At 45.3% G+C, this 22,581-nt stretch overlaps 3 protein-coding genes across 4 annotated transcripts in view; 2 read left to right on the top strand and 1 right to left on the bottom strand.

Moving 5' to 3' along the window:
• Positions 1 to 59: 59 nt before the first annotated feature.
• On the bottom strand, positions 60 to 3,881 carry eif3f (eukaryotic translation initiation factor 3, subunit F). The gene is made up of 8 exons (XM_049011248.1): positions 3,723 to 3,881; positions 3,248 to 3,318; positions 2,813 to 2,892; positions 1,658 to 1,795; positions 1,128 to 1,219; positions 882 to 1,018; positions 306 to 419; positions 60 to 199 (listed from the first exon to the last, which is right to left on the bottom strand). The coding sequence occupies exons 1-8, from the start codon at positions 3,832 to 3,834 to the stop codon at positions 122 to 124; spliced, it is 822 nt and encodes a 273-aa protein (XP_048867205.1). The 5' UTR covers positions 3,835 to 3,881; the 3' UTR covers positions 60 to 121.
• Positions 3,882 to 4,440: 559 nt separating this feature from the next.
• Positions 4,441 to 12,609, top strand: kcnj9 (potassium inwardly rectifying channel subfamily J member 9). 2 transcript variants are annotated; one of them, XM_049012425.1, is made up of 9 exons: positions 4,441 to 5,059; positions 5,833 to 5,954; positions 6,379 to 6,952; positions 7,401 to 7,614; positions 8,780 to 8,981; positions 9,370 to 9,562; positions 9,676 to 9,873; positions 10,548 to 10,678; positions 10,791 to 12,609. In XM_049012425.1, exons 3-9 carry the CDS (start codon positions 6,661 to 6,663, stop codon positions 11,070 to 11,072), a joined length of 1,512 nt encoding a protein of 503 aa, XP_048868382.1. In that variant the 5' UTR covers positions 4,441 to 5,059; positions 5,833 to 5,954; positions 6,379 to 6,660; the 3' UTR covers positions 11,073 to 12,609. The 2 variants fall into 2 exon arrangements, with proteins under 2 accessions (XP_048868382.1, XP_048868383.1); XM_049012426.1 differs by having other exon boundaries at positions 5,833 to 6,032.
• Positions 12,610 to 22,114: 9,505 nt separating this feature from the next.
• The window catches only part of LOC125740685 (semaphorin-5A-like), a 77,956-nt gene continuing 77,489 nt past the window's right edge, over positions 22,115 to 22,581 (top strand). Inside the window, exon 1 of the mRNA XM_049012165.1 lies at positions 22,115 to 22,468. The gene's annotated coding sequence lies outside the window, so the exon portion shown is untranslated. The remainder of the gene's footprint in view (positions 22,469 to 22,581) is intronic.

Here is a 22,581-nt window from a genome sequence, read left to right as displayed (position 1 = left end):
GCAGAAAATCGCTGGGAGCTGCTGCAGCGTTTCCAATAATTCACTAAGAATACCGCATATGGAATGTTTAACACCTTTATTCTTATAAGTCAAGTTTAAAATTCTTCTTCCATCTTTAAGTTCAGAGGAGCACAAGCTTCTCGTTGAGAGCTATCTGTGCTTGGGTAAGGTTGGCCAGGTAGGTCACCATCAGCAGGTCCTGGTAGAAAAGAAGACACAACAAACACTGTGTTACACCAGAACGATGAGTTACTACTGCAATGAAGACGGCACTCGAGACCCAAGCAGCAGGACAGGAAGCTCACGTTAATGTTGGAGTTCAGCATGGTCTCGAAGTCCTCAGCTGTGACCTTGGGAACTTTGTTCACCAGGTCCATGAGGAAGCGACCCACGCTGTTGTCTGCTGTGACCTTACCGGACTGAGAGGGCGAATATCACCATCATCACCACCATTATCATCACCATTATCATCATCATCCCCCAAGCACGTGCACTACTCAACACCTGAACCACACTCAACCTCTAGACTACTGCACCTTTGCATTTTACTCCATAATCTCACTCATACACACACACTTTACACAATTTTCATACTTATGTTTTTCCCTTAGTTTTTGTTTTATCTTAGTGTATATTAGCTTTAGTTTTTTTTTCTTAGGTTGTATGTGCATTCAGAGCACATACTCCACGTCAAATTTCATATTCTATTTACTAATTTAAAATCTGCTTTCGGTTTATATTCTGTCTAATTTATATTTCTTGCATTGACATGGACAGTCTCCCAGTTTTGTTGTACCTTGTGCAATGATCCATCCATCCATCCATCCATCCATCCATCCATCCATGCCAGCTCTGCCCCAGAGCGACAGAGGGCTGCTCACCAGAACATCCTCGATGTAAGACAGCACCGTGGCCAGCATGTCCTGAACCCGCGAGGCCGCCGTCCCGACCTGCTCCAGGTCAGATGTCAGACCGTTGGTGCGGCTGGATGACACTCGCGTTCTCTGGAGAAGGTCCACTGACACAGGAGAAGAGAGCTGCTGCGTCAGCGAAAGCATTCCATCCGCTACACGGCCAGCGTCCAGAGTGCTTCTGCAGGTCACCGGCGAAGGGGAGCAGGTACTCACCGCCTATCCTCTCCGTGTCATAGTACACGTACTTGATGGTCAGGGGTGTGAACATCACACCTACTGTTTTCCCCGGCACCCCCATCTGAGCGCTGGTGAAAAATAAATAACCCAACACGTCATGGGGTATACCAAGAAAATAAAAATATACAGGCTTTTTCAAAAACAGTTTAGAGAGACTGCTTTTGCGAACAGAGGCAGCCGCGATTGTCCGTGCTGGCACCCCACGTCAAAATAATAAAAAAGGATTATTCCATTTTTTAAGTGGGACCACAGAACGGATATAATGCATTGTAGCCCTCATAAATATAACCATCCCCTAAAAGCCACTCAAACAGATTTTCTACAGATGCCACCGTTTTTGGCAAAATCCTTCTTCGTTTAGAAATCTAGAAATATGTTCGTTTGCTTGACAGGAAAACCAACTGAACCTCAGTAGAACAAAAATCAATAATTACTCTGTTAAACACACAATAACTACGCTACTATTTACATTACTTCAATGAGGCGGGCACCGCAAGCTGCCCCACCTGACGTAAGCACGGTTGTTCATCTTGCCGCTCTGCAGGGCTGTGTCCACAGTCAGGTGGATGGGGTTTTGAGCCTCGCGGCTATAGTATTCATGAATCAGCACTGAGTGCTCTGTGATGTCATATCCTGTAGCATACCTGCAAACCCGGGACAGAAGGATTATGGGTATTACATTCTCACTGCAATCCCCAAACAGCAGCATGCACTAACAGTTTAACCTTGGCTAAAAAGTAACTTATCATCATACCACACTATAATCGCACATCTTATACTGGGGCTGATTTACCAGTCTTTACTTTTATTGTCTGTTTTACAGGCTTTGTATCTTTATTGTTATTTTTATTCTTATCTTTTTATACAATTTTGCTTTCCTTTATATGTCATGTTTCATCAAGTACCACAATGGAAACAAGAGGAAAAGCATTTCACTGCACAGTAATACAGTGTACGACTGTGTATGTAACAAATTAAACTTCACACTGTAAATCTAACATTCGAAACATTTTCAGCAGCCCTTATATCCTCAAAAAGCTTCTCCAGGAGCACGATGGCCAGAACCTTTATCTAAGACAGCACTGCATCTAAGAATGTACTAATACAGAATCAGTCCAAAAAGTCAGACACACCTACTGAAAGTCATTCGTTTTTAAACAAGATAATGACTTTAAGCACGAAGCTATGCAAGTACTGTAGTATCTTGTGACCAAGGAAAGAGTGCAGTGGCAGATGACCTGGCCCCCGAAATCCCCTGACCTAAAGCCTACAGAACTGGTTTGGGATGAGTTGGATCGAAGAGTAAGAGTGAGGTAGCCAACTTGTGGCCAGAACTTGTAGAAACTCCTTCAGGACTGCTGGAGAAGCATTCCAGGTGGCTACATCTGGAAGCTGCTGAAAGAATGCTAAGAGTTTGCATCGCTGTCACTGAAGCAAAAGGAGGATATTTTGAAGAGTATGAAACTTGAGAAAATTCTGAAATGTTGGACACTTCTCTAAAATTTGACCTATATCACTTTATTATCTTGAGGCCTTTGACTATAAGGTGAATCACACATCTAAAATAGAGGCAGATGCATTAAAAGCAGACGTGTCCAGACTTAAATGGTTCTGAGAGACAAGCAGACTAAGGAAATGCATGCGGGGGTTAATAGACTCACCAGCCAATGATAACCTCACTGGGGGAGACCTTTCTGTGGAGCTCATACATGTTCTTGGCAAATTCCATATCGACAGCAACCTATCACAATAAAAAAGGACAATTTGACCTTGGCACCACAATCCCAGAGTGCAACAGTAAATTTACTGAACAAGGTAACATTGTCACTGAGGCAAACCAAATAACCACTATGCTGGTTACTCTTACCCGTACGGTCAACTCCTCTATGGAATATTATCTAAATCCAAACACAACATGCCAAAGTGACTCAGAATTTTATCCGTTTATACAGCTTGATATTTTACTTGGTTAATTTAATACGGGAACGCTGCTCCTGGAATTTTAACCGGCAGCCTTGGCAGGGTCCATGTGCTCAAACACAAACTCATTCGCAAACACAAGAAGAGACCATTGCAAACAGATCACTTAAGCTCACCTCATCTTCCGATTCATTATGGGGAACAGAGAAACAGTTGGTGACTTCAACCGTATGTTTGTCCACGGTCCCTGTGGCATCAAAACAAAGACGATACACATTTACGGGGTTGTTACGCCCTCCGTGCTCTCCGTTCAGAATGAAATAGAAACCTGACATGTTTTATGTACAGAAATGCCAGTTGATTAAATTAACAGTGGATTCACCTACAGACGGTGTCTAACGTAAATGCCCACACTAGACAAGCTAGATAGATAGTCTCGTATGAATTACTAATCAATTTACAAAATACGTATTTTATCCCAAATATTTAGCGGGACGCTAAAATGACAACACACTGCTGACCTATATCCATCACACAGTCATTATAAATAGTTATACGCCGCATGCTCCGAGATTGGACAGCAATCGAGTCGGTTTCACGACGCTGAACAACATTCTCTTAAATCGAGTGTAACAGGGTTAGATAACTCACCCAGTAACGTTCCGATAACGCGGCTGGCCCCCTCATTTCGCCGTTCATACGAATCGGCGATAGAGGCGAGCACAACGGGATGAATTTTCACCACCGGACCGTACACCGACATCTTGGAAAAGGAAGTAGCGCTGCCTCCAGTACCATAGATATCATTCGGCTCGTGTGCCACGGTGACGGCTCCGAAGGTAACTCCCCCTGGTGGGCTGCAAGCGCCAGTGCATACGGGCCGCTTCTAAGGTACAAGCGCTCGCCCCAGCCTCGTCATCAAGTCAGGGGAAAGTATAGGGGACGTTCTGTTTGACGGGTTGTTTGAAAACGAATCACAAAAACGTTTAACCATTTGGCTTAGATAGTAGATAAATGAGTGATTCATGTAAATTTGAAGAGGGAAACATAAAATTATTGTCACCTTCTTAATATGGGTAGCCTAAGGAATTTTGCAGAATTAGAACAGCAATAAAAACAACATACACGACATTATTTTAATTGCATTAATGCAACCATTGTCATATAAGTAATATGACGCGTAAGGGAAAAAAACGCAGTTACCCGAAAAACTTCTGTACAGTATATAATGTTACAGTAATGTTATTTTGGGGTGTTATACAAAACACTTTATTTTAAGGTTGAGGAGCGTCTGAGCGTGTGGGCTTTACATAGCTCATGACACAACGTCATGTATATTCTTTTTCTTATACATTTCTTATTAATAATAGGCCTATGTGACGGAAGATATCATTTGTGTGGCAAGAAGACAACTTAGAAGACCATAATAATTATTAGTAATTGTTTTATCATAAAGTGGCCGTATTTTACAGCGAGCAGCCGAGCGTATGTTCGCAATCTGTAATGCTAATTGCGCTTCTGGATGTTATCTGAGTGTTAGATGGGGGGCGAATAGGGGTAAGAGCGTCGCCAGCCTGCTCTGACACCTGCGCACCGGACTTCGGCTCTTGATTCACTCTGCCGTTCGCCCGCGCTTACACCAAGAATAGCCTCCATTTTACCCATAGAAAACTCGTGCACATAGGTGAAAATGTCTGTTAGGTATGGAGTGTGACTAGCTTGTCATTCCTAACGCTGCCTACGGTTTATCTTGGATCACTGTGACAGCAGATTCTGCTAGGAGATCTATTGTTTCTGGAGCGGAGAGGCGCGATGCGGTTCCCGACCCGCCCGATCCGCACTCCACCTTCCACGGACAGCTTTTTCCGAGCCAGAACCTGAAATGGCCATGACCCGATTAATGAAAATCGGAGTAACGCGTTAACGCGACACTCATTTAAAAAGGATACAACTAATACGACAAAATCTGGGAAAGGGGATACGGCACGGTAAGGCTTATTAAAATCTGTATAATATTCTACTGTAAATGAAAAGGCCGTTTAAATTTTCTGCACAGCGCAAGAGAGATAAAACATCGTATGTGAATAAATTTCTGTTCATGATCATGGTTAATTTTAGTATTTTGTGCATGTGAACTACCTGCGCGAACGCTTGCAGGTACAGCAGGTAATTACTCATGCTCATATTTTATTATACGGGCTATTTTTAAACCGCCGGCGGAAAACGATTGTTTAATAATATTATGGGAGAAAAGACAAATGGATTTTGTAGTGGGCTTGTGCATAGGTTTTATTATACACCAGGACACGGCTGTCATCTCGCGGAAGGAAATGAATACCCTGTTAATGTTCAACATTAAGGACAATGTTAGGCGTAAAAACAATGGTGGTTTCGTATTTTTCGTAATGCTAAAGGAAGGAAAGTAAATTCAGGGACAGGAACAGTGTGCACGCAACTGAAACATGACTAGGGTGAGTGTTTTGTTTCTGCTACTGAGCTTGCTTGTATAATGACTTTTTAACCTGCTTTATACCTCTGTCAGATCCTTTTTGTTTCACCGTTTATAACATGATCCAAAATGATCGCATCGTGCTTTTGACAGATGTGTCACATACAACAAAATCACAACAAAAGAGTGTTTACTCTCTCTCTCTCTCTCTGTTCTTGTCTTCCTTTCAGAACATCCGTATGTCCTAGATTGTTAACTAGGACAACGTTCAGCGCTCACAACTTGACATCTTTCATTTTCTATTTTATGCAGCTATAATTTTACTGGAGCAACAGCTGCAGGGAGAAGAGCTGTATGGTCATGCATTCCGAGTTCGGCCTGGCAGTGATGTGCAAAGGGCATCGCCTCGACAGGGACCTGGGACCGGCGCATGGGTACCACTGCGCCTCACAGCTGCCTAACCAACTGCCTGCGTTTTAATTCCCCTCCCAGCATGTCTACACACTGGGCAGGTCATTAATTAAGACCTGGGCTCTTGATATTCCCTGGGAGATGCTGTGGGTTTTTCTTAAATTGAATTGCTTGTTTGCTCTGCAGATTGCAGTTAATGCTTTTCTTATCCTGCTGCTAAATTCCTGATTTCGTCTGAAATGGGGTTGCACTTTCTCTCCGTAACGTTTTCATTCTTATGCATCCTGTTTTGTATTACTACACATTTTACCAGAAATAGCTGAAAAGTCCTAGATCGTATGATAAAAGGCAAATATTTGAATATATAATAAGCAAACATTTCTATGCACACATATATGCTGTTGAATTAACTTTAGTCTTTTTCTGTTTGTTTTTTTTCATGTAAAGAAACTTGGCAAGAGATTTAAGTGAAGAATTTTTGCAGTCACCGATATCCAACCACTGTGATACGTTATAACGATTGAAATTGTCAGGGTCATACATAAAGCAAAAAACATAAAAGCTAATTGTGCTGCGCAAACACACACACACTCTCACACCCAATACACACATAGGTGCGTTGGTGCACCTGCTAGCTTATTAGTTCCTTGCTGTCTACCACGCAGGTAATCTCCAGCACACGCCTCCAAACACTCATATACACACACCACTAGCTTTCACAATTCCAAGATGGCCCTAGAGAACTTCACCTCCATCCCGGAGTCCATCTCCCTTCCCGTCACCGAGAAACGGGAAGGGCCCACGGACGATGTGACAGAGCCATCTACGCCTGCGGGAATCTTCAACGTGTCCGAAGAACTGGGGCACGTCGTCACCACGGAGACGGCGCCGCCCCCTAAGGCCTCGTCCAATAACAGAGCGTTCCAGGCAAAGATGGCTGCCCGGGAGGCTCAGGCTGAGGCTTATCAGCAACAGAAGAAGGTTCAGGGAGCCGGGAGTGAAAAGGGCAAGTTTGGCTGGGGTGAGACCTCTCGACACTCGTGCATAATGTGCATGTGAGTCAGACACCGGTTTTTGTCTAGGTTCCCTGGTCTCTAGACATTGATTTTGTCTGTCTTGTCTGTTTCTCTGGTTGGATCCATCATTCATATCCATGTTCTCATGTTTTTTTTTTGTTTTTTTTTTCCCGCATTCGTATTTATTTGTGTGACCATCCCTGCCTCTCTTGTTCCTGACACGTGGTCTCCTTCAGTGCTGAATACCAAGTGCTACAGACTAGCTGCTCACTCCTTTGCCTCGTGACAGTTTAACGCTCCCAGATCTTCATTCTTACCAGTCCTCTTTAACGGAAATCTACCATACTCATCCTCCATCTTCTCCTGCCCCCCCTAAAAAAAAAACAAAAACACTTCCTCTCCCTCTCCTCCTCCTGATTCATTTTCCGTTCCTGGACCGGCCTCAACCGTCAGGGCGCAACAAACGGAAACGGCAGCGCTACGTAGAGAAGAACGGGAGGTGCAATGTCCAGCACGGGAACATGAGGGAGACGTACCGGTACCTGACCGACATCTTCACCACGCTGGTGGATCTCAACTGGCGATGCTCGCTCTTCGTCTTCGTCATGGCCTACGCCGTCACCTGGCTCTTCTTCGGGGCCATATGGTACCTGATTGCCTATTGCAGGTGAGCCAAATCTGGGTACCAAATCTCTGTGAATCCCCATTGTTCACGTGGCACTGATCATCGGTGAAGTACCCGTGAAAGAGCTGCTGTCCTTTATCTGCGACACATAGCTGATGATCGGTTGGAGGTGAAATGAATTCACAAATGTCCGCTGAAGCTTAACTGCTCCCCCAGTACTGTAAGGGGCTGGGGAAAGAGAGTCAGGTGACCTGGCTTATTGGTGTCAGTCATTACAGCCAGTATAGGCTGTGTCCAAATTCAGGGGCAACATCCTTCGAAAGCAGCATTCAAAGACCGAATGAGTCACAGCGACGCGTCAAGGCTGCCCCATTTAAAGGCTTCTTCAAATGCGGTCTAGAAAAGCATCCTTCTTTTGCCGAGTTGCAAAGGATCCACCCGTTGGATCCTTCGCAGCTCAACATATCCCATGATTCATTGCGTGGGCCTTCGAAGGACACAGACGACAAAGGCTACATAGACCACGTCCTCCGAAGGATGCAGAGCCCAAATTCGAACACAGCCATCATCTCGCCTTCCCTGTTAACGTGATCGCACTCCATGACCAGTTCTGAATCTTGCTGGCGTGTAGCCATGTAGGACATATCCGGTCTGAACCCCCCCGCCGAAATTTCATCACTATTAGCCATGCACATAAGCAGGTAGTGAAATTACAAGCTTGAAACCTCTTTGAATATCGCTCCCACCCCACGGTTGGCAAAATATATAGAGGGGAACTGCCCCCCCCCCCCCCCCCCCAAGTCGGAGAAATCTATTGAACGCACCCCCCCCCCACCAAGTTGGCAACATCTACCAAACCCAACCCACCCCCCCCCCCCCCCCCGAAATTTATTTCTGGCTACGGGCCTGGAATCTTGTCATGGATGAAATCATTTCTTTGATGTGCCGAGCTCAGTGCCACACAGCTCAGCGCCACACAGCTCAGTGCCATACAGCTCATTTGCTTTTCTCTCTAGGTGCTACGTCCATGTGTCTCCTGCAACGGGAGTAACACCCACAGTTAACTTGCCACTCCCACCTCATCCACGTGTCACACTGACTCTGTTCTCCCTCCCAACCTGAGCGATTCTTGCACAAAATCAGATCAACATTCTTCATCACCTCCATCTCCTTTGTTTTCTTCATCGCTTCTTTGCACGCCTTTCAGAGGTGACCTGGACCACCTGGAAGATGAGACGTGGACGCCGTGCGTCGACAACGTCAACGGCTTCATCTCCGCGTTCCTCTTCTCCATCGAGACAGAGACCACCATCGGGTACGGCTATCGGGTCATCACGGACCAATGCCCCGTGGGAACCATGCTGTTGCTGCTGCAGGCCATTCTCGGATCCATGGTCAACGCCTTCATGGTGCGTGTGGTGTTCTAAGGGAATGGTGTGGCTCAGTGGGTTGGGATACAGTTATCAGAAGGTCGCTGGTTCAAATCCCTTAATCATTAGAGTGATTTTACCATTGGGCCTTTGAGCAAGGCCCTTTACCCCCAAAGGTTCCTGAGAAACCAAAGTATTTGCAGTAATGATCCATTTATTTGTTGAGTTTACAACTAGCTTATTATGTTTCACTGATCAATACCGTACCAAGTTATTTACTGACCCTGTTTCCTCAATTGTATGTCGCTTTGGATAAATGCGTCTGCTGGATAAGTAAATGTAAATGTATCAGGTCTGTGGGAAGAAACATCGGAGCAAATAGCTCAGACTCATCAGTTTGTGACAAAGCGACCCCTTCACCGCCCAGGTGGGCTGCATGTTCGTCAAGATCTCGCAGCCGAACAAGCGCGCAGAGACGCTGGTCTTCTCCCGAAATGCCGTCATCTCTCTGAGGGACGACCGGCTGTGCCTCATGTTCCGCGTCGGGGACCTGCGCAGTTCGCACATCGTGGGCGCCAACATGCGAGCCAAGCTCATCAAGTCTAAGCAGACGCAGGAAGGTCGGCCATCTTCCCACATGCTGCGGCGCTAATGCTCCCGGCTGTTTCGGACCCTCGTCGGTCAGCCACCCCTGCGAGATGGTGCTCATGTTCTGCTCTTTTCTGTCCTTCAGGGGAGTTCATTCCTCTGGACCAGACGGACATCAGCCTGGGCTTTGAGACGGGAGATGACCGCCTCTTCCTGGTGTCTCCGCTGGTGATCTCGCACGAGATCGATTCCCGCTCGGCCTTCTGGGACATGTCGCAGGCGCAGCTGGAGAAGGAGGACTTTGAGATCGTGGTCATACTGGAGGGAATGGTAGAAGCCACTGGTTAGTTACAATGCCTCAGATCACACACATCATCAGCTCTGTGTATGTTGTGCGTACATGTTGTGTATATTGTGTGTATATTTTATGTATATTGCGTGTATATTGCATCTAAGTTCAGCACTGTGTAAAAGTCACCTTTAAATTATCTTCTGTTGATGTAAGATTATGTCAGATTAATATATTAAGTGTGTTAGCCTTTTCAAAACCTCTCTGAAAGTCACCCCAGGACCTGTGGTAACCATGCAATATAAACATATTTATTGACTTGTCCTCTAGCATGCCACGATTGGCTAACCAATACCTCATCAAGTTATTTATCTAATGAAATCGATTAATTATGTGAGCTAGCGGTGATAATTGATGAGACATAGAATGGCTGAGGTGCCCCCGAGGAGAGGTTAGGGATCTCAAGCCATGTTCATTTCGCCGTCCAACCATATACCAGTAACGTTTCGAAAGAAACATTTTTTTTTCTGAACAGTTATATACTTGTTACCTAGACTAAATGTCAGATACATGTTGAATGTCACCTACAGTATTGCTTCGCTTAAGGAGTACATCCAGTCTGCTGGTGGCTGCTGGTGTTTCACTGGGTTCTTCCTGTTAATGGGTAGGAAGCAGGACCGTTTTACACCGTTTTACACCGTCTTACACGTGCTTTCCTTCTCTCCCAGGCATGACGTGCCAAGCCCGCAGCTCCTACTTGGCTGAGGAGGTCCTCTGGGGTCACCGGTTCAGCCCCATGATGTCACTGGCCGAGGGCTTCTTCGACGTGGACTATGGGGCGTTCCACCACACCTTCGAGGTACGGCAGTCGTTGCCATCCTGCATACATTTCCTGTGTGAATTTCTTCAGGAATTCTACTGCATCTGTTTTAGCCACTGATTTTCTAGGTCCTATCGCCTCTTATTCTCAGGTGGACACGCCTTCATGCTCGGCCAGAGAGCTGTCATTGGCTGCCGCCCGACTGGACGCCCATCTTTACTGGTCGATCTCTAGCCGCCTAGACGAGGAGAGGTGGGAGGGTCCCAATCTCCTTGACCCTATGGGGAAGCAGGCTGACAGTGGTTCAGCCAATGGGAAAGGGGGTGTTGGGCCAAAATTTGTTGTAGGTGGGACTCCAGAAAACCAGGACCAATCAGGGCAAGGAGAGCAGAATGGTAGTGTTACCACAGACCAATCAGAGTCAGAAGCTTGAGAAAAAGGAAAAAGCTGACAACTATTTATTACAGAGAACAAGTTAGAACACTGAAATAACTAAAATGCTAACTTTGTATTAGGTACACAACGAAATTAGAAATCAATAAAAAAAATAGACAGATGTAGCAAAGTCTGTTGTTTCCTAGTGTAAATGTTATACAAGATTTGTTTTCTGCTTAAATGTACCTATTATACTTGTCAGGAGTTAGAAACTACGGTAATACAAACTTATTTGTGTCTGCATAATTAGCAAGTAAGTGCTCATTCTTTTTCTGGCTGATGGTTAATTTTGGAGGTACCAGGTAATCAATGGAGAAAAGGGTTTGCTGGGAGAGGGACGCAGAGGTGGGCGAATTTAAAGGGCAGGTGCTGAGAAACCCGGAGAGAGCTCATTATGGGGGGGGGGGGGGGGTGAGCGCATAATTTCCGCTGACACCGGAGAGACAAGCAGAGATGGAAACACCACCAAGCATGTTACTCCTCACAGATTCTGTGAATGGAGAGCAGATGGTGCTTCTCAACAAGTACCCTTCAGAAGCATGTACTAATGGCTGCTCGCCGCAAATACGTCGCGCAAGGAAACACATTAATGGTCTTTAGAAAAATCGACTGACGGTTTATAGAATAACAGACCGATAAACACCGCACTGTCTCTTAAAAATTTCGATAATTATTGCAGATGCAGTTTTTAAATACATATATGTGCACACCATGGATATTCTGTAGGGTAAAGCGAGCAAAGGTATCTTTCGCAAGTTTCTCAATTTTTCAAGATTTATTGTTTTTCTCTATAAAAGTTGGCAGTTTGCCCTGCAACTGGATATTATATATAAAATGGGTATTTTCACTTAAAAAGATTAAATATTCAAGGAAACACATGTTAATCGTCACAGTCAGTACTTTTTAAAGTCAGCATTTGACTTACGAAGGTACAAACCACACATGTGTCTTGTGAAAAAGATGGATTATGATTGACATGATTAGCTTCTGTTCTTGTTGCTTACAGTTTGTGAAAGCCGTTTTCTGGCATTTTAATATGACTTAAATGTATTAGAGATAAGCGATATTTAACATGGATTATAGACATTTTTCATATCGCTGCAATATAATATCTATTTTTTTCAACTCTTACTGTTTACCTTTGTCTATTTATGTACCTGTTTATATGATTTTTTTGATGTGGTAAATATCTGCTGTGTGACAGTCGCACCCTCATTAACACCCTGTCCTTCTGCTCAAGCTGATTCATATTTCATAAGCACTGGCTGCCAAAGCTGCTGCACCCGCGGTGGGCTGTGTTTACTCTCACACTCAATGCCCAATCCAGTGGGATTGTGGGTAATTCATATTAGCCACCACTGTTCTCAGCTGGACCTCTGGGATTACGGGTAAATGTTCAGCTATTAATTTCGTCCTGACCTTTCATCCACTGCCGGCCTCCGCCGCCACCCCCCAATCACACGCCAAATTACCATTCCTGTCACATTTGTCTCTATCTTATGAAGACAGTGTAATAAAGGATAACATGAAACATTCAGTGTCTCTCGGTTTCCTGAGCTGCATGCTTTTGCATGTGACGCTATGTCCTGCCATGAACATGCATCCCCTCTAGGGAGCGCTCTGCCAAATTCTCTGTACTTCCTGGGAATCCAGCCCCCATGTGATCCATTAAGCTGCTAAGAAAAATGGTCAAATGTATGTAAAAGTATGGACACTGGGCAGCACAGAACATTGTGGGCAGGACATCAGTGTTGCCTAGGTGAGCTGGGCAGTGTGCGGACAATGATCACACACAACAGCCCCAACTCAACTGCATCTCAGCCACTGCGACTGCTCCTATTACCTACCTCCCCCCTCCCCAATACAACAATTATTTATTCTGCTCCCCCAGTGAAAATCCTGTGTGTTTATCCTCTCTAATCAGGGCTATGCCACTGCTTACTTTGATTACAATACCAGCATTAGTCATTCTGATGCTTCATTTTTGTCTTTCGTATACAGACGGCCCCGGGTTACGACGGTTCGTGTTACCATATTTCGACTTTAAATGTTTTTAACTTTCAGTACGTTTTTCAATAAATTACATGAGATATTCCATTTTTTATAGAAATTAGGCTTTGTGTGAATGATTTTGCCCAACTGTAGGCTAATGTAAGTGTCCTAAGCATGTTGAAGGTAGGTTAGGCTAGGCTATGACGTTTGTGAGGTAAGGTGTTTGTATTAAAATGCATTTTCGCCTTACGATATTTTCGCCTTACGATATTAGGTTTCTCGGAATGTAACCCCATCGTAACCCAGGGAGAAGCTGTATATCGGTTTCACTTACAATGTTTCTTACCTATAAATTTTACTCTATTTTTTAACTGGACCCCTTCAGGCTTATTCTAAATTATATTTCATTGTATTTGTACAACGGGGGCGGCATGGTGGTGCAGTGGTAAGCATGGTGGTGCAGTGGTTAGCACTGTAAGGGGCGGCATGGTGGTGCAGTGGTTAGCACTGTTGCCTCACACCTCTGGGACCCGGGTTCGAGTCTCCGCCTGGGTTACATGTGTGTGGAGTTTGCATGTTCTCCCCATGTCGTCGTGGGGTTTCCTCCGGGTACTCCGGTTTCCCCCCACAGTCCAAAGACATGCTGAGGCTAATTGGACTTGCTAAATTGCCCGTAGGTGTGCATGTGTGAGTGAATGGTGTGTGAGTGTGCCCTGCGATGGGCTGGCCCCCCATCCTGGGTTGTTCCCTGCCTTGTGCCCATTGCTTCCGGTATAGGCTCCGGACCCCCCGCGACCCAGTAGGATAAGCGGTTTGGAAAATGGATGGATGGATGTATTTGTACAACGATAATAAAAGTATATTCTTCATCTGCTTCACTGGGCCCTTGAGTGAGGCCCTTAACCGTCCCCTTAAATACTCCAGGGATCCTGGTTCAATGACTGACCCTGTGCTCTGACCCCATACTTTGTTCTCGCCATTACATGCACACATGCCTTAAAAAGCAGGAGTGTAAGATGTACTTGTACCAGTGGCAAATCAAGCTCCATTTCACAGGGAACCTGTCAGTGGGGGCAGTAATAAATACGCTGACTCCCCACCTTTGGCCTGAAAAGGGAGGGAGAGAAGCTGACAGCTGTTCTCTATGATGGGCAAAGCCCTGTTTTCATGGAGTTGCTTGTGTCGTCTGCTTGTGTCTGGCTGGGTTTGCCGTGCGAATGACGGAGTGCTGTGTGGCACGACGCCCAGGAACGACCCGAGAAGAGACCGTGACAGATTCCCGCTCGCACATCTCTGGCCTCCAGATGTGCGCGGCATATCGGCCTGCGTCTGTCAGGCACGCCGGCTACGCCTTCATTAACTTTTAGCGTAAACTGGCGTGGAGTCGCTCATTAGCTGGCGAAGATGAAGTGCTGCCAGCCCTGGCATTTCCCTGAATTATGCATGGCATGCGGGCAGCGCCACCATGCGGGGCACGTCTGGGCCAATTCTAGGGTTTTTTTAAAGGGGGGTGGGGAGAAGAGGGGTCAACCTTATAAGTAGCCAATGATATTTTATGAATCGGTGAGTGACAGGTCTGGGGACATGCCGGAGGCCAATCAGCTTTCAACTTGACCCCCCCCCCCCTTGTTTGAAGGCATGTTGCATCTCTTCCTTCACTTGCCCTGCATTCATGGACTTCCGCAGGGTGCCGTGATGCTTGTGAAAGTACGAACTGCTGTCCGTCAGACTCCCTGGAACTCGGCGATCAGAACGTCGATAAAATGCAATTTTTAAGCATCGAAAGGCTGGAAACTATAGCTTTTCTAAGGCTATGCAGCAGGCAGAACACAATTCATATGTCACATAGAATTATATGCTTCAAAGTAATACGTCTCCCAGCCAGTCATCAACAGACAAGAAAATCAAGCACAAGTACATGTACTGTGTAGAGTATACGAGTATTACTGTATGTAACACTGTCTAGAATTATCTGAGTACAATGAGTGACGTCTCATGAGTGACATCTGCCTGTGCATTATTATCTGATGGTTACAACGCAGAATAAATGTATAGCAACAATGTCGGATTATGATTAAAATTCAATTTACAGATTATATTATGAATTGAATTACATTTGTGGAGTTAATGGCTTTGGACTTGTTACCCAAAGGCTGCAGGTTCACTGCCCAGCAGGGGGCACTATCCGTCAGATACTCTCACCATTCAGATGAATCGAATGGGGATAAATCAGTGAAGCACAGAAATCAGGCTACAGACATTGCACATCACAGCAAATAGTAATTGCTGTAATGTTTGTATACTACCACACGGTGGCGCCCTTCGGTTTGTAAGTGTCGGTGTCCTGTTGTATTGATTGACATGTCATTTTACTGCATGAGTAATAATTGTGACAGTAGTCCATATTTCCCATTCTGTTCTCGTATTCTCTTTGGAAATTACATCTAAGATCCAGAAGGTATACGTAAACATTGTGTGCAATTTCCTCTATGTAAACATGTTTACAAATGACTACAGATGTTGCATCCGATTGCGTAAGGCCAGTTTTGATGGAGCACGGCTTTATGTGCAATGAGTCTGCCTTGATCTTGCATTTTTCTGCACGATTCCATCCCTTTGGTGTCTTGCTTAATGCAAGAAATGATAAGTAAAAGAAGAGCCACAATCAATATGAGTGAATTACTGGGTTCCGGACCCCAGCTTCTCCCATTAGACTGAGGAATGGCCAGACTACAGTCAGAATCACTGACATATATAGCAATTAGCTCCCATGACAGATTATTAATAAAAAACTAGACTTCCCTGCATGGGGAGCTGAAACTATGTCACACACAGCATCTCCCAGGAGTCTTAGTTAACACGGCAGCATATACAAGCGAGACGCGCTCTTCTGTCTGCTTGCAATCGCGATCTGACCATAGACCAATGCAGAAAAATAAATACTCGGGGGAGGAGAGAATAAAAGACATGTTTACAAAGGTTCTGATTAATTGGGTGACCCAGCAAGCATTTGAAATGCGGCTTTTGCTTATGAGAAGCGCTGCCCAATAAATTGATTCGTAACTGCGAGATGGAGCTGAGATTTATTCGGTGGGGGGAAGCTTATGTATGTTCCAAACATTATAAATGGCAAATTTTAATTAGATACGGATGCATTTCAGGGTAAAATCTGGGGCTTATGCCCCCCCCCCCCAATTAATAAGGAAATGTAGTATTTTCTATCAAGTATATATAACATTTCTAAACTCAGATGTATAGCTTGAAGATGAATATGATATATACAGCAGTTTGCTTTTATATGGACGGGGACATTACCACAGATTAACTGCAGGAGATCATACGTTATATTCTGTTTTTTTTTTCCAACCATTGATTTCTTTTTCCTCTTCACGTCCTTTTCAGGGCTCCATAGGTTTGAACATTGATAGGGATCAAATCAGCCCCGAACCCCCCGCCCCCCCCAAACACGGATGATGCTCCCACAGTATCGACGGCGACGCGTCCCTGCTGCCCCTAACAAAACCTGCCCCACTGAGTGTTTACTGAAGGTCTCTCAGGTTGAGGAGCGGAACGTGAAGTGAGGACACGATGTGGACTTTGGCTCGGCTTCTAATGGAGGAGGGGGATGAGTGGGGAGGTAGGCCCAGGAAGACAGTGTTATAGCGGGTGTCTAATCTGAGCAGGAACAGGCTGGGATTCAGTAAGGACCCTCGCAGCTATCTTCAGGGGTAAATATATATCAGTGCCCACCCAGTAAGCATAGCAAGAATTACATTATATACATAATGCATAAAATACTGTATATAAATAATAAATAAGTTTAGGAACCACTGTGCATATGAGTAGGGATCACAGCACAATATATATTTATATATATAAAAGCATCGTTTCTCATTATTGTTTATGGAAAAGAACCGTATTTGTTATATGAAATGTTTAATGTCTAACTGTGGTTGAGAAGTTAATATGTATTAATTTCTAGGGCACTGGCAAGTAACAGGCGGCATGGTGGTGCAGTGGTTAGCACTGTCGCCTCACACCTCTGGGACCTGGGTTCGAGTCTCACATGTGTGCGGAGTTTGCATGTTCTCCCCATGTCGTCGTGGGGTTTCCTCCGGGTACTCCGGTTTCCCCCCACAGTCCAAAAACATGCTGAGGCTAATTGGAGTTACTAAATTGCCCATAGGTGTGCATGTGTGAGTGAATGGTGCGTGAGTGTGCCCTGCAATGGGCTGGCCAATTATCCAGGGTTGTTCCCTGCCTCGTGCCCATTGCTTCCGGGATAGGCTCCGGACCCCCCGCAACCCAGTAGAATAAGCGGTTTGGAAAATGGATGGATGGTAAGTAACATTATTTGGCTTAATATGCAGGAAGTCACCTCTTTTCAGATAGGTTTGCGATCTTAAAGGAATGAAATCATATTTTTCTCTAATTGCTCCCCTCCAAACTCCATCCAAACCTCCCACAATGCACCACCCACGCCGTCGGGTCAGACGGGGACCATGCCCACCCCCTAGCCTCCATGCCGAACCTCATCATCGCCATTTTTAAAGAAAAGAAAATGATTTGTTTATATTGCCATACAAACAACCATAATCCAAATTGTACAAGAGGACAGCATAGGTGGGTGCCCAAGGGCAGACTGTTATGCGTTTTATTGATTTTACAGGACTAACACTTGCACTCTTGACAGCAGCAGAATGATATGAAAGTCAGCCATATCTGCACACAATTACCGCCCCTCTCCCGGTACTGTGGTACATTGAATCCCATCGCATTGCGCTAGAGTGCGTTCCATCGCATTGCCCTAGAGTGACTCCCATCGCATTTCGCTAGAGTGAGTCCCATCGCATTGCCCTAGAGGGAGTCCCATCGCATTGCGTTAGAGTGCGTCCCATCACATTGCCCTAGAGTGAGTCCCATCGCATTGCCCTAGAGTGAGTCCCATCGCATTGCCCTAGAGTGAATCCCATCGCATTGCGCTAGAGTGCGTCCCATCGCATTGCCCTAGAGTGAGTCCCATCGCATTTCGCTAGAGTGAGTCCCATCGCATTGCCCTAGAGTGAGTCCCATCGCATTGCCCTAGAGTGCGTCCCATCGCATTGCCCTAGAGTGAGTCCCATCGCATTCCGCTAGAGTGCTTCCCATCGCATTGCCCTAGAGTGAATCCCATCGCATTGCGCTAGAGTGCGTCCCATCGCATTGCCCTAGAGTGAGTCCCATCGCATTTCGCTAGAGTGAGTCCTATCGCATTGCCCTAGAGTGAGTCCCATCGCATTGCCCTAGAGTGAGTCCCATCGCATTCCGCTAGAGTGAGTCCCATCACATTACTCTAGCTGCACAGGGCCGACTCTTTGACTCCTGTGTAAATATTTCATATTGTCCAAAAGAAAAACTGGAATTTCAATGTTTTATACTGAAAAAAATTAAGGTAAAGGACCTATAGTTGACTGATAGCTCATCGCTAGGTGTGTGGCAGATGTCTTACGCGATAGAGTGCTCACCTCTCATAAAATGCTGTCAAATGCATGCTTACTGCGTACAAGTAATTTAGAGATGCATGAGCATTTATTCTCAGAAATGCCAGCAAAACTGACAGACTTTTAAGCTAAATCATGGGGAGGAAAAAAACAGGATTCATGAGTCAGGATTCATCATCCTTTATCATACGTTCAATGAAATATTTAAACTCTCAGTTGAGTCTGATATATAATTGATCCCCAGATGAAACTTTCTTTTTACCGTTGACATTTCTAACTGTAGTAATTGGCTTTTTAATTTCCAGAATTAAATTATTGACTGATGATTCTTCTGTATTTTGATGACATTCGTCTCATGTGGAGCAACTTCTCACCATCTGAATTCAACTGAAGGACAAGGAACTTTCATTGTCATTGATCATGTGGTGAACCAGCTATACTGTGACACATAGCCCCCTCCCTCATCTCACCATTAATCTCTCTCCATCGTCCATCCGAACCTCAGCTCATGGGGGCTGCAATGCAGTTACCTCCAGGGGTAACTCAGAGTCATCAGTACTGAACAGCGAGCATTACGGCCATGGCTAGGCAATGGGGCGGTACGGTGGTGCAGTGGTTCGTGCTGCTGCCTCACAGCAAGAAGGTCCCCGGTTTGGTCCCCATGGGTCCTTTCCGTTTGGAGTTCGCACGCTCTCCCTGTGTTCGTGTGGGTTTCCGCCGAGGGCTCCGGTCTCCTCCCACAGTCCAAAAGCGTGTAGGGTAGGTTAACTGGCAACTCTAAGTTGGCCCTGTGAGTGTGTGCGCCCTGCAGTGTGTTGGCGGCTGCCCAGGGTTTGTTTTATGCCTGTGTCCATTGTTCTGGGGATAGGCTCCGGTCCCCCCCACAACCCCAGTTGGGATTAAGCTGTTATAGGGATGGATGGTTAGGCAATGGAGACATACTGAATGAGCCTAAACGAGGAAAACATGAAAACTGCAAGGATGGGAGACGGTTTGAACACTCAGCCCTGGTGATGTAAGGTGACGACTTTGCTTTCAAAGTCTCCCCTGTCGAATGTCGCAATAAATCATCAGCTGCCTTGCAGGTTCATCCCGCTGCTTATCCCAGCTGCTGTTCTACACTGGGCTGCACTAAGTCTTTTTTTTACTAGGTTATTAATTCCTCACTTCTTTAGTTATTCTCTACCTTTTTTGCATAAAAAGCGCTAAGAATGAAAGCCAATTTGGTGAAGCGGCGTATAAGTACAGTAAGATCGAGTCAAGTAGAGTGACTGGATGTCACCAGAGGGCAGCAGCCAGCCCTGATGGATGAGACCAGTAGGTGGCGCTCTTCAGCATAGCGGATAGCCTCCCTGGGGTAGGGAAAGACCTTTAGGATGAACAATGGGGTCAAGAAAGCAGCATCTTAATGGGGGCCAACCTGTCAGAAGGCGGGACGGGGCGAGACGGACTGATTGGTCGACTGGAGCAGGACAGCGGTGATGAGTCATCTCCCGGCAACCTCTCAACAGTGGGCTGTGAGGGAAGGCCAGGTGGGGGGGGGGGGGGGGGGCACGTCTTCACTGTCTTCGAGTCAGTTGCCAAGCAACCGCTGTACAGGCTTATTGAAGCTAAAAGGGTTCGTAGGAATACATCGAGGGAGTCCAGAGAACAACTGTTAGTTTTTACCGTAATATGAAATGTCATTGAACTGAGAAAATATAAAGTACTCAGCAGTGTCCCAAACTATGTGAGGAGTTTAACGTGCAAACTAATAGTTCCGCTCTTTTACCTTTAACACCACACAAGGCTCTATAACAGCCTAAATGATATTACTAATATTTACAAAAGAAACTGGTGAGATTTAGCACAACCATGGTGTAAAACAGGACAGCTGTAATGGTTGCAGCAGTGTACTGTCTTCCCCCTAACCGACGAAAACAGGGACATTTGGGGGGGAGGGGGGGGGAATGGATACCCTGCCAGACACAGGGGGCCCTGCGCTAGACAGAGGCCCTTGAATGTGTAATATCACATGGAAAATTTGACAAGGAGGGGGCAAGGTGACATTTTGTCAGCAAGCCCAGAATTACTAGCTTCGTTCCGGTGTTAAACGCACCTGTTAGACTATTTCTTTGCTTATCAGAAGCGTTTTTCCTGAAAGTAAGCTGATAATACTCAGTTCGTGCTTAAAATTATACAGAATACCGAAATTCTCTTAAAAATAAAGCATTGTAAAAGTTTCAAATTCCGAATAAAGTTCTCATATTTTTAAATATAGACCTAGATAAAGTTAACAAGTTAGCAGATTGTGATAGATAAAGACAAATTTTCCACTTATTTAGACAAAATTATTATTATTTTTTTTTACAAGAGGACAAATACAATTAAAAGCAAAAATACAATATTGAACTGTCGACTCTCCCTTCTCCCAAACGACAACATATACCGACTGCAGTTAATGACATTTAATTACGTAGGTAAATGATTTATTTAAATTTGTCAATCAGAGCAGAAAAAGGTCGTTGCCTTTGGGGTGCAGCTATAGTCAGACTGATAAAAGCGGAAAGGGTGTTCACGGTGACTCAGTAAGCACCGCTAATGACCAATTTTCTCAATACCACCAGGACATGTAATTGTCATATATTGCGGACCAGCTTACACACTGTCACTGTGCACGTGTACAGACCTGCATCGCTGTATGGTAAAAAGTGCGTTCCATCACAACAGTAAATAGCATCTTTATATTACCCGACTATTCATGCTCTAAAATATAAGTGTTTATTTTCAGTTGAAATATACTATTATTCGCCTACTATAATTTCCTTAGGCCAAAAGGGTGTTATATTGAAAGGATTATAGATATCCAGCCAAATTTCAGATATCCAGCCATTGCGCTACTTATTTTCAGTTAGTAATCCCGAGATGAGCTCGCCCAAAACCCGTTTGCGATATATGGTTTTCATTTAGCCAACGTAATTGTTGGGAAATCAGGCTTTGTGTAGCGGGTGCAGGTCCGCCGGTGCTTCTCGCTCACAGCAAACAATCACATGGTCAAATGGTCTGTGAACAGAATTTATTTGCACAAGCACAACAGCTCACTGAAGTGGGATTATTCTGATTAAGCGAGATGGGTCTTTAATATTAAGTTTAGACTTCAAAAAATAAAAGCAGCTAAAAAAAACACACGGATATTTTGCATTAAGACCGCAATTCTGACAATGTACATATACCGATTTTAGTTTTAAAGTCTTTAACAATTATTAGATTCTGCAAGCTTGTACACACCTTCAGTTCATTTTTAAATCATCCAGTTAACACTGAAAGTAAGTTTAATGTTTGTGGAAGTACTTACACATGTATGCATAAATATGGAAATTAAATAATATCGTTGGCATTTCTGCCCAGATATACAGCGTTCAGCGTCTCGGGGGCATTTGCAGTGATGAATGAATCTTCCATCTGCCCACATCCCCTACGCACCTCTAGCGCCTCGCTGCCGCCGGAATAAACCACGTAAAGGCGAATGTGAAGGCACTGCAGGAGCGGGGAGGGGAGGGGGGGCACTGCGTTCGGTAGGCAGGGAGCGAGCGATTAAGAGGGACGGGCGCGATGAGACCCCGCACTCGCAGGCGGGCGAGCGGCGATGGCAGTGTAAAACCGCAGACCTGGACCTGGCCTTCTCTATGGACTGCCTGTGCGCTTTGTCCTGTAGTACAGCAGGTGTATGGGATCCCATTTCAGTCCAGCAGTGAAGCAGCCTACAGAAGCGGAGAAGGAGCGAGGTCGAGTCCTCTGAGGTCCCTGCATGGAGCGCATGAACTGGGATTTCTGCAACTTTTCTTGTAGCTCACCCGCGACTTTGAATAGCAGAGGTTATTTTCACTCTTAGTCGCTTTACGACAGAAACTAGATGAACGCCGATATCGTTGTACTTTAACTGGTAAGTGATTTTCAGATGCGTATTTTCTGCTCGCGGTTATATGCACTGCGTGGTTGGATACTTTTGCCACTTGAAGGAAGCAGTGATGAGACCAGTATCGTAAGGGAACGCGT

Source organism: Brienomyrus brachyistius, chromosome 4 (assembly GCF_023856365.1).
Source record: "Brienomyrus brachyistius isolate T26 chromosome 4, BBRACH_0.4, whole genome shotgun sequence".
NCBI lineage: Eukaryota > Metazoa > Chordata > Actinopteri > Osteoglossiformes > Mormyridae > Brienomyrus > Brienomyrus brachyistius.
Note: the sequence above shows the minus strand (reverse complement) of the source record. Positions and strands in the feature narration are given on the sequence as shown.

What these genes read in the sequence shown, in the direction of transcription:
- eif3f (XM_049011248.1), bottom strand. Translation starts at nt 3,834, where the DNA reads ATGTCGGTGTACGGTCCGGTGGTGAAAATTCATCCCGTTGTGCTCGCC. An exon ending in ATAATGAATCGGAAGATGAG is followed by an intron (nt 2,893 to 3,247) that starts GTGAGCTTAAGT and finishes TTATTGTGATAG; the next exon opens with GTTGCTGTCGATATGGAATT. An exon ending in TGACACGGAGAGGATAGGCG is followed by an intron (nt 1,019 to 1,127) that starts GTGAGTACCTGC and finishes CTCCTGTGTCAG; the next exon opens with TGGACCTTCTCCAGAGAACG.
- kcnj9 (XM_049012425.1), top strand. Translation starts at nt 6,661, where the DNA reads ATGGCCCTAGAGAACTTCACCTCCATCCCGGAGTCCATCTCCCTTCCC. An exon ending in TACCTGATTGCCTATTGCAG is followed by an intron (nt 7,615 to 8,779) that starts GTGAGCCAAATC and finishes CACGCCTTTCAG; the next exon opens with AGGTGACCTGGACCACCTGG. An exon ending in GTCTAAGCAGACGCAGGAAG is followed by an intron (nt 9,563 to 9,675) that starts GTCGGCCATCTT and finishes TCTGTCCTTCAG; the next exon opens with GGGAGTTCATTCCTCTGGAC.